The sequence below is a fragment of the Melospiza melodia genome, chromosome 12 (genome assembly GCF_035770615.1).
Source record: "Melospiza melodia melodia isolate bMelMel2 chromosome 12, bMelMel2.pri, whole genome shotgun sequence".
NCBI lineage: Eukaryota > Metazoa > Chordata > Aves > Passeriformes > Passerellidae > Melospiza > Melospiza melodia.
This window is the reverse complement of record NC_086205.1, coordinates 11859450-11871048: the sequence shown is the minus strand read 5'-3', so window position 1 is coordinate 11871048 and position 11599 is coordinate 11859450. Positions and strand designations below refer to the sequence as shown.

The 11599-nt window shown below is 38.2% G+C and overlaps 1 protein-coding gene across 1 annotated transcript in view; it reads left to right on the top strand.

Moving 5' to 3' along the window:
- The window catches only part of CUL3 (cullin 3), a 54788-nt gene that overhangs the window by 42659 nt on the left and 530 nt on the right, over window positions 1-11599 (top strand). The window contains exons 10-15 of the mRNA XM_063166808.1: window positions 323-430; window positions 3362-3486; window positions 3844-3940; window positions 4889-5023; window positions 9944-10130; window positions 10866-11011. Of these exons, the coding sequence (XP_063022878.1) occupies window positions 323-430; window positions 3362-3486; window positions 3844-3940; window positions 4889-5023; window positions 9944-10130; window positions 10866-11011 (798 nt within the window). The remainder of the gene's footprint in view (window positions 1-322; window positions 431-3361; window positions 3487-3843; window positions 3941-4888; window positions 5024-9943; window positions 10131-10865; window positions 11012-11599) is intronic.

The window sequence follows — 11599 nt, the reverse complement described above, 5'->3', positions numbered from 1 at the left end:
AGTGCTAAAAGCAGGTGAAAGTGCATGTCGTGATTTGATAAGCTTTCACAGTTTTTTTAATATTATATATAAATCTAAGACAAAAATACAATAATAGAGAAAAGAGAAGGAAAGCACGTTAAGATCTGTGTAGGGTTAGATCTTTATATAAAGATAGGAATCTTTTCTGAGATCTGAATGTAATGGAAATGGAAATTCCAGTAACCAAAAGTGTAGAAATGTAATTTTGGGGATTTATAAGCTAACTTTAGTCTTGCAGTTTGCCTATCAGAAGCTTTGTTATCACTGTGCTGGTACAACAAATGATTTTGTGTGGTTTTAGACTGAATGTGGATGTCAATTCACGTCGAAACTGGAAGGAATGTTCAGGGACATGAGCATCTCAAACACAACGATGGATGAGTTCAGGCAACATCTTCAGGCAACAGGGGTAAGTGCTGGGGTCTGTGTGCTTGACTTCCTGCTTCAGTACACCTGTGTCCACGCTTGTGGTTCTTCATTTGTTGGTAAATGCGTGTGCTGAGGACTTGGTCAGCTTGTACAGCCTGTTCCTTTTTTCACTGTGTGTCTTATCTTATAAACTATATCCGAATTTCCTGAAATGCCAGAGTCAGCTGGGACTTCCATGCACAGCTCAAGAAGTGCGGGTTCCATTCCATAAAATCTGAGAGTCTGCAGGGCTGGGCCGTGGCTGCCGGCTCAGCGGCTCTGCCGGGCGGCACCGCCAGGGGGCGCCCTGTGCCCGGCCCCGGCTGCCAGCTGTGCCCGCCCCAGCGTTGTGCCCATGAGGGTTTCCCAGCACAGCCTCCCATTCTTCAACGTTAATGGTCAGTTGTGATGTGTATTTTTTGCTAAGAGCAAGAAAAATGCTGCGTGCTGCAGGTATTTTCAAAGCACACCATCTCATGTTAAGCTTTCCTGGCACACTTAATGCCTTTGCTAAATCTGCTGTTTTATTGCAGATTTCAAAATTTGGGTTTTGATGTTTTCTTGAAAATTGTCAAATATTGATGTAGTTGTTTAATTAGAAAAATTGCACTGCCTTGTAAAAGTAGGCCCCTGGAATATTTTAGGGAGACATCATTCTTTTCAAGATATGAGTTTACTTGCTCTAAAACATTATTTTTCTGTACTGATGCTCAGTAGCACTTATTAGCATATTATAAAGAGCCAAGTAGTTCCCTGTGTGCAGGTGAGTAAGGTCAGTACATCAAACCTGTTTGAGTCAGTTTCAGAAATCTAAATGCTAGGAGTATTTTCATGGATATACTCTGTCCAGTGTCCCTGGTTGTGCAAGGTGATATGAAATCTTTGTTGTCTTGAAGCAGTTGGCTGAAATCCTCCTCATCAGCATTCTGTGACTCATCATGAGTAGGAGAACAGCATGTTCTCTAATGGGATTCAGAAAAGGATGGAGAGGAATTGGATAAAGGTGTTTTTGGACAGGCAGCTTTATTACTGGTTTGTTTGGTTTCTCTGCTTTAGAGACTAGTCATGTTTTGCTTCTGGAATGCCTGAAATATAAATTTCAATTAAAATTTGTTGGAGCATTCCCTTTTTTGGTAGCATAGCAGGCTTGGACATGGTGGGAAAGAGGGAGTTGTGCTTAAAGATACATGTACTTTATGTGACAATCTCAAAATAAGTGAGTTAATAAATGATATCTCTATCTTCTTTTTAGCTATATACAGCTAAGAAGATGAATTTAAAATGTTAACAGATGTTTTGTTAGGCTTTATTTGAAACTTCATCTTTCTCTTGGCAAAACACCAGCAGTTCATGTGATGGTTTCCTTGTGGTCAGCCTAATTGTGGCCTTTTAATGAAATTTCCAGAAGTACTATTTAGGAAATACAGGAAGATTTGGGGGATTTTGTTACTGCTAAATTGCTGGTGATGCCGTGTTTCATATGAAGTAGTTTGTTCTGCTCCTTTTTAAACCGTTTCAGTACCTTGAATGTGTACAGTGCCTCCTAGAGGTGTCAGGCATCTGCTTTTCTCTAAATAATCCTGCCTGCAAAGTTTCCTTCTGGATCCTCTGTCCTGAGATAGAGGCAGTGCCAGGGTCTGTGTAGATGATTGATTTGCTCTCAGAAAGTGGAAAGCTCAGCACCAGGGGAAGTCCAGGCTTTGACATTGAGAAATTTCTGTAACTGGGATCTTGGAACATTCCAAGGAGTTCTGTAAAGAATGGGTCACTTCAGGGTACTTTCCACTAGTTCATACCATTTTCATGCTGAAAAGACATGTTGTAAAATAAAGTGCTGCCAAAACTTTGTACCAACTGCTTATAATGTAGGATGGGAGACATTCTGAATTAGTGCTGTGTTCTGATCTGGCAAAGACCAAAAAAATTTGGGAAATTGTTGCCATCTCAGCTCAAATGTTTCAGTTCCAGATAAATATATTTTCTGTATCCTTCTGTCTGCACTGATGGCCTTTTCCCACACTTTGTCTGGAGGAAGAAAACTGTTGAAGCTTGTTTAGGTTTGTCAGAAGTTTCCTGGGCACAAGCTGGTTGGTGCACACAGGCATTCAGTACACACAATACAAAAACTCTTCTGTAGTGCATGGGAATGCTGCTCTGCTATTGAATAGTGAAAGTTAGAGTTCAGGTGGCAGTTTTTGACCTTCTGAAACATAATGTGTTCTATTTCTGTGAAGTGGATTTATGTAAGTTGAATATTGTTTGCTTTAGTTTTTTACCTTCAAAGAACACACATATAATGTGTGTTCTTTGAAGGTATTGGTTCTACCTCCTAAAGCTGAAAGTAGTCCATTTTAAGCTTAATAATGCTCAGCTTAGCTGGGGAATGTTTCCTCACCAGTGCTGAATATTCAGAGTCATGGCTGTCCTTAGGGAGAGAGAGTAGGTGGGCTGTGCAAAAGTGAGTAACTGTTGGCATGGCAGTCCAGAGATAAGCTCCCTATGGTTTAATATTAGATAAGCAGTATCTCCTCCCTTCTTGCAGAGAATACATTTAGAAAGAGTTATTTGGAAACTGACACATTTCATGCAACCCGGCTTTATTGCATGTCATCAAAAAACCCATTTACAAAGATTTGTTGTACGTATCACAAGTTCTGTTTATGATCACAGACACTTAGTTCTTGATTAAGAATTCCTTTTGTTCAATTCTGTATGCTCTTAAATGCCAGAGGGGAATAATGTAGAGGATTTTTGCTGTACCATCTACTCTGATAGTGATGAATCAATGTATTTGTCTGGTTTTGCAAAAAGAATGTTTACAGATATGTCTGTTTCTTTTGTAGCTAGACAAAATTCTAAATATTTTACACTGATACAAAGCGAAACATGGTCTTGTTTTAAAATAGTGTATGTTTTCTTCCAACTACCCTAGGTCTCACTAGGAGGTGTTGATCTCACAGTGCGTGTCCTCACAACAGGTTACTGGCCTACCCAGTCAGCCACACCAAAGTGCAACATCCCTCCAGCTCCCAGACATGCTTTTGAAATATTTAGAAGGTATGTATTACTACAGATTTTTAGGTAGAGGTTTAAGAAGAAACTTTCTAAACTTAACCTGTACAGATTTTTTTTACCTGTACAGATGTTTTTTATCAGCTTTGCTGTTAAAGATGTGCTGGCAAACTGTTCTTTTTCAGCTCATGTGAAAATTAGAGAATGCAATGCTTGCATTATGATGCTTGTGGTTTTGGGAGATTTTAAACAAAATTCTGACAAAAGTTAATGTTTTGAAACAGCAAAAATGTTCTAAGAATGTCCTCAATAGCTCCAAAAGGCTATGTAACTTTAAAAATGTATTTCCTCTTCAATACAAAATGTGAGCTATATGTTGTTTTCATTTTAATTCTATTACAGATTTTATTTAGCCAAACACAGTGGGCGACAGCTGACACTCCAGCATCACATGGGGTCTGCAGATCTCAATGCCACTTTCTATGGGCCTGTTAAAAAGGTAGAGAATCAAGATTATATAAATATTGTATCTTTTGTTAAAAGTAAGCAAATGCTTTTTTTTTTTTGGTAACTCCAGACTTTTGTAAAATGAAAGCAAACCCATTGAGAATGTAAGAGTAAGGAAAATATGCTTTCCATCAGCCTTATAGTCTGATTCTTTCTGTGCAGTAGTTTTGCTTTGACATTTTTCCCCTCTGAATTTAATTTGAATGCATCACTCAGCATCATCTTTTACTTGTAGAAAAGTAATAAATGTGATCTTGAAGGGACCTCAATCATTTGAGTGGTTTAGATTTTTTTGACTGTCATTGAAAAGTGAAAAGGAACTTGTTACTTATTTTTGCTAAGTCAAGTTTAGCCTGCTTTTCACATGCAGAGTGCAATGCAGACAACATCTTTTCAAAAACAAGACTCTAGCAGAGTTTATAGAAGTACAGTGCATAATTTCTATATGTACAAGAAAGGAATTTTATCGTGATTAGACCAGTACTAAAATGCTAAGCTAGAACTAGTAATGGCAACAGGCTTGGAGATGTGGGAGGCAATGCAAATTGAAAGCAAAATTCTTAGAACAAAGTATTAATAACATGCACTTGTGAGGATGTTGAAATTGTGTTGCTGTGGGAAGCTTAAGAAAACTTGAAGGGTGGACAAATAATGGAACAGGGGCCTCAGAGGTGGTGAAGTCTCCATCCTTAGCAATGGTCAGTGTTTGACTGGTGGCTGTAGATGGCCTGGCCTGGGCTCTGTATGGAGCTCAGTCTCCCTGGCACTGTAAGGCAGCTGCTGGAGCAGCATCCTGGCCATGCCCCCAGGTGTTTGCTTTTCTGTCACCTCTGTAGGCTGATCCTCTAAAGAAATGTTTCACATGAAACTTTCATCTTATCAAGATAAAACATTTTTCAGTGAAGAATAATCTAACAGTAGTTTTGGAATTTTAAAATAGGAAGATGGCTCAGAAGTCGGTGTGGGAGGTGCCCAAGTAACTGGCTCGAACACACGGAAGCACATATTGCAAGTCTCCACTTTCCAGATGACAATATTAATGCTATTTAACAACAGAGAAAAATATACCTTTGAGGTAAGTGTGTGGGTTTCTCACCTGATTCTAAATAAGTGGTTTGGGCACTTCCTTGTCCTCTTGAGTTAGGCATTTGAAGATCAGGTGCCTCTCATTTTATTTGAGTATGGATCAGGCCAAGCAGATCACTAGCAATGCACCTGGGAAGCAGTTCTGGGGGAGGAAATTATTTAGGAGCTGAAGGTTCCAGAAATGCTTGAGAATTGTGAGTGTGGTTGTTCTAAGCCATTGAGCTGTAGAAAAGCTGAAGTTGAAATGCAGCAGGTGGCTCCATTTCCTCATTTTGTCTTTGAGAAGCTGGATTTAGAGGCCAAAGGGTGGAGAAGGGTTTGTATCCTGGCTTCTTGAATACCTAAGTCAAATTGGCAGGCTGGACCGAGCTTGGAGGATGAATCAAAGAACTTCCAGCCCTTCTCTGAGCTGGTCAGCCAGAAAGGACAGTGAAAAAGGGTCTGGATAGATTCTTAACAAGGAGACCAGAGGGGTGTTGCTGGGAAAGGTTGAAATGTCAGCTGAGAGATGATGATGAAGGCTTTAGGAGAGGAGGAGGATCATGTGCTTTGTTGTGTGAGCACTTTATTGTTAAGATAAATTGATAGTTTTGTTTTGGACATTATCTTCTGTTTGAGAGAGCATTGGCAGCCTTGAAAAGCAATATGGGTGCAGTTTGAAACAGTTGATTTCCAGGTTTTCTCATCTGCTTTTGACTGTGCTATGCATAGTAATCATCTGCCTTTTTGTTTGGATTGTGTTTTCAGCTTATTTGGCATACTTCTAGCCTGTTAATAAAGTAAGTTTCTTTGAAAGGGTCTCAGTAGTGATTAAGGAAGGCAGGATTTGATAAGGTACTCTTAATAAACTACTGATAATTTAGAACGTTATTATAGAACACAAAGTCCTGTGTGTTATGAAATCCATTGCAGGAGCATTAGAGCTTTGAGTACTTTGCAGAATATTTGAGGGAGTGAAAACAAGAAGGGGAACTTAACAGCTCTCTTTTTTTCTTGAAGCTGATTTTGAAATTGGGCTGGTAGATGCCTTTTTCCACCAAATTGCAGTCTTAATGAGTAGTAGAGCCTTACCCATATATGAATAAATAACATTTGGGAGAGCAGTGAAAAATACAGTTTTTAATACATGCTCTAAATTATACTTTATTTTACCAAGACCAGATGATAGAGAAATATGTCCATCTGCTTTTAGGCTGTATGTTTTGTTTATTTCTGGTTTGGGAGTTCTTAAGCTCTTGCTTTGTGTCCCACTTGAACTAAAACGTTAAGGAGGCATATTTGTGTTGCTTGGTTTCTTGGGTGAAGTGTGTGGGAGTTGTCTTTAACCCCAGCCAGGAAAGCTTATGAAAACTTCAGAGGAGAATGCATTTTATCTTTGTTCATTGATTATTGGATACCCTGATGGACTGCTGAGTGCTGGGCTCCCATTCCTTCTCTCTTGTGTCAGATGGGTGCTTTCAGTGCAGCAGAGCACGTCAGCTGACTTGTGTGTGCTGGTGTATCCAAAGCTGTCTGATACACAAAGTGTTTCTGCAGATTCACAGCTCAACAGATTCCTCTGAAGTTGCCTTCACAGCTGAACAGACTTTGCTGTTTTATTTTGCATTCAGTGTGATTATTAATTGCAAATTTGATAAGATCCTCATAATAATCCTAATAACCATTAGGCCACGTGATTGAGGGGAAAAATGGGATACTGATAATGCAAAAATTATCCATAAAATACCCTGGAAATGTAAATCATTGCATAGAAAAATTTCTTCACAAAAAATGTATACATTTATTGTATTCCTGCACAGCAACTTTTAATTGTATATGCCAGATATCTACTGACCTTATAGGTGTAGGTTAATGCTTCTGAAGTGGAAGAGGAAGAATCTTCATGCAGGCCTTCAAAGAATGCTAATTTTTTCTGTAAATTCAGTTTTATTAATCAAGTCTTATATAGTACTCAACATATTTTTGATTTGATTTACATTACAGCTCAGTATTTTAAAAGGTGAAATCCTCACTTTTTGTAATGGCATCAGAAATAAGCATGGTTCTTTATGTTTAACAAACAGGAAATACAGATGTGACCATAGTAGAAGTTGTGGAATAATTCCACAAAAATGAGAGATTAGAACTATAAACTAGATATTAGAACTGTAAACAAGATTCCCTCTTTTGCTATATGCTCTGGAAGGCACACAAGTTGCAGTCTGTAAATAAAACTAAAAATACTTTTTATTATAAAAATGATTAAATTATTTTCCTTTTTTTTCCTGCACATTTTCCTTCTAATAATCTGTGTTCTTGTATAGAATGGACAGAGTTCCATACCTAGAATTAGCTCTTTTGTAGCCCCCAGCTAGAGCTCTCACTTGGTAATATTTTAGCACTGAGATTGTCTAATCAGTACTACTCCTGTGCACAAATCTAATGTGTTCTTTAAAATAAGGCATTTGTGGAGATGAGGAAGGAGTATACATTTCTCACTGCTACATCAAATATCTACATAAAAATATGTTCAGGAAAACATTATGCTACAGGCTGAGGGAAAGAGAGCACAGGAACATCTGTTATTCCAATTTACATTCATAGCTGCGTTGTTTTTTTTTTTTATTCAGCTTGAAATTTTTGGCTCCTTCTGAGGCAGCATATTGCAGTGCAATTCTTTGTGGTCCTTACTTTAATGCTGGGTTATAAATTCTAAAAGTGAAATAGTTCAAGTGTGTTCATAGCTCAGTGTGAAGTACAACAGCAAATAGTGGTTTGTATAAGGATGGGTAGCATGAAACCCCCTCAAATTCCCTTTTGCTCTTTGTTTCATTTTTGTTAAAAGCAGAGTATTTGTATATATGGCCTTGTAGAACTGATGTTGTTTTTAAAGGATCAGTTTTAACTATTTATCAAAAATCAAAGTTTGGGAGCCTACATGTCACTGGCATTACATCATTAATAAGCTGGGTTTGGTTTGTAGCCTTTAGGGCTTTTTATTTATCTAAGCTCTAAAATCTTTCACCTTCCCTTGGTTTGGTAAATTTTATGCTGATCAGTCCATTTCAATAAAGTTTGTTTGTTGTGACCATGTAATTAAAGGATTATAGCTGCTTGGGATTTTTTTTTAATACTACTTTGTACTGAATCTGAAAAAAAATGTGTGAAGGTGACAACTGTGTTTTAAATAAAGCAGCAAAGGAAGAAATAGTAACTTTCTATGAGCAGCTTGGGAAGAAACTGTTTGATACTAGGAAATAGTTAAAATATGTGGTTCAAATGGTATAAGTATTTCTGAATGCATTATTCTAAGAATACTCTCAGGAACATTATAGTATTTCCTAATCATCTATCAGCAGAAGGTAGCAAAACCCCCGATTTTTAAAAAAATTTTGACTGGGTGATTTTGTTCTTTTTACCTCATTCCAGTTCACTTGACCTTATGTCAAAAAACAGTTTTATGTGGCTTCATGTAAAGTCACCACTCTGTGTGTAGTGTCAAGGTGAAAAATAATGCCCATTTTGTCTGAGCCTTGGCATCACAGAGAGCTGGTAGTGAGGTGCTGTGCATGAGGTGCAGTCTAGTTCCTGATAAAAATCTGAGTCAAAGCCACTACATCCAAATCATTTTTATTGTATGTTGTCAGTGGTGCCTGAAGACAGAAAAGTGGCTGTTTTTCCTGGGTTGATTTAAGAAATAACTTGAGTATACTCAAGAAATAATATTATTTGATAGAATTTAGTTTGGTTTTTCTGGCCACTCTAAACTTTTAACAAGTTGTTTATAGTTCTCTACAAATCTTAGCATTTTGATCACTTGGAGGTGTTACTGCTGTTTTTAGGCTAAGGTCATCACACGGACCTGTGTGCCACGAGAATCAGGAATTTATGGGGACAGTGCAAGGGCTTGATACTGCCCTTGGAACCAGAGTTGGGGAAGCTGAGAAAGGGATGGCTCTTGGGGACAGCTGCATGTCTGCAAGGGTTGTTTTTTCTTTTTAGCTGCTACAAGTCCCTCAAGAGTCTGAATAGGAATGTGAAATCAGAAGTGTCTGCAGTTTCCTCAGGCTAGAAATAGGAAGAAAAGAGATGAGAAGAAATGAACTTTTACTGAAGACAGCTCAGTAAACACATTAGGTCTGAGAGAGCAGCATAGTTGGCCTTCTCCTAGAGCATATTAAGGCATCATTCTGCATCCAGTGTAATTTATTTACTAGCTCATGACCGCTGTTGACTTGCCTAACATCCATCTCTCAGCTGCCTCTTGAGAGCACTGACAGAGGTACACAAGGTTATTTACATGTTTTACAAACTGTCTTCTTCAAAATTCATATATTTGCTGCACTATAATGGGCTCTTTTTGTATTTCACCTGCAGCAGTCCTAGCCAAAGGCATCTGGGCTGTAAATAAATTGTTGGAGCTATTCAGAAGGGAGAGGTTTGATGATCTAGAGTATTTGTACGCTACAGTGAAACCAGACATTGTTTGTTCCATTTGTAAAAATCTTTTTAACAGCATGGCTGAACCCAAAAGTGTTTGTGCATCTCTTGGTCAGGAATGGTCATGAGCCATCATGGATGTTTTCCATCACTGAGTTAGTCAGAAGGTTTGGTTTCACCCTTCTGTTCAACAAACCCTGGAAACAGTTAACAAATCCTTTCAGCCCTCTCAGAAATTGCAGGGAAATGGAACAGCTGGTTATTCATTCTTCTCCTTCAGCTCATGGTGACTGTTCATGTGACAGAATTCACTGAGTGCTGACCCAGGTGGATCATTTGGCACAGTACCCACTGAGACCTTGCTGCTGAATGAGTTCTGACCTTTCAAGTGCCACAACTGTCACAGTATTACTTTAAGCAATCCCTGATGTTGTGTGCAACACACAATACTTCTGCCACAGCCATGAGCTAACAAAGTATTCTTCTTTAGGAAATTCAGCAAGAAACTGATATCCCTGAAAGAGAACTGGTTAGAGCCCTACAGTCCCTTGCATGTGGCAAACCAACACAACGTGTCCTCACAAAAGAGCCCAAGTCAAAAGAAATAGAAAATGGTCACATATTTACAGTGAATGATCAGTTCACATCCAAACTACACAGAGTCAAGATTCAGACGGGTAAGTCAGCTTTATATTCTATTCTCTCGCAGTCTGCCTTAAAACTTCAAATTATCTTTTGCAGGATTGATGTCCATAGAGGTAAAAGGAGAGAATTTTTTTTTCTTGGTGATTAGTTGCATCAAAATGAAAATTCAAATGCCAAGAAGAGTGTGGAAGTCAGTTAAGCCTTTTACTTTACAAAATCTGTAATTATCTCTTACAGGAAATACTGAAAGAAAAATAAAATTCAAATTAAATAATAAAATGAAAAATATGCTACTGATTGATTCAGAAATAGGAAAATTGCCTCATAAGTTGCTGTACTGCAGTGAAATGAGTGATTTTTTTAGCCCATGATACAACAGTCATTTTCAAGTACCAGGTAGCTTATAATGGTTTTGGGCAGTGATTTGGGTTTAACAAATAAGGGAAGCTGAGTGTATAATAACCACTTCATTAGCTTATAGAAGTGCTGCTGCTTGTGCCTGTAAGCAGATTTGAGTACTGTTCAAATTTTATCATAGTTGTAATTAAATAACAGTTTGTTATCTTGTCAGTTGCTATCAAAATATGCCAGAAAGTGTTAGCATGTTCTTGTGGCTGCTTTTCATTTAAAAAAAAAATCAACTTTGAAAATGTCAAAACTCAGGAAAATATAACTTGATGTCTAGATGAAATAAATAGTGAAGCTAACACACAATGAAACACATTTTAATTTTGCTAACATAATTTACATTCTCTATTTTTTTTAAGTTGCTGCCAAACAAGGAGAATCTGATCCAGAAAGGAAAGAAACAAGGCAGAAAGTAGATGATGACAGAAAACATGAGATAGAAGCTGCTATAGTTCGGATAATGAAATCTAGAAAGAAGATGCAACACAATGTGCTAGTAGCAGAGGTATGCTGGTACAGAGTTTTGCTTTTGCTATTATCTCAATAAAGTTACGCAGCTCTAACTGACATGATTCTGAAAGGCTTTTGAGAGATGCTGTGTTTAACCCATCCTTTCTTTTCTCCATGTCTGTCTGAAGACACCTAAATTGTTACCTTTCACTTTAGCATGTACTCATGGGTGTATCTAATTTTCCTTCCTACTTTTGGTGCTGTTGTGATGTTAAATTGCTTGAAAAGCCAACCAGTGTGCTTTACATTATTTTTGGCTTTGATCATGTTACTGACTGTTGGGTCCAGGTTAGACAGATTTGAGCTCTTAGCAGAGAAGCAGTCCTGCTGCTTTTCACTGCTAAGCTCACACAGCTCCAGGACAGGACACATTTTGCACTCCTGAACTCCCTTAGAGCTGTGAAACTGGGAGCATTCTCAGGTTGTGACCATGCCTCTGTGGAGCTTTGAATCATACCCCAACGTGAGCAAGCAAGTGGAGGGACTGTCAGAAGTCTGCAAGCTGCTTTTTATGCTCTGTAGCTGTCACCATCTCTGTCTTAATACCTTTTTCTGGTTGTTGTGTTCTGTTGGGGTACATCAA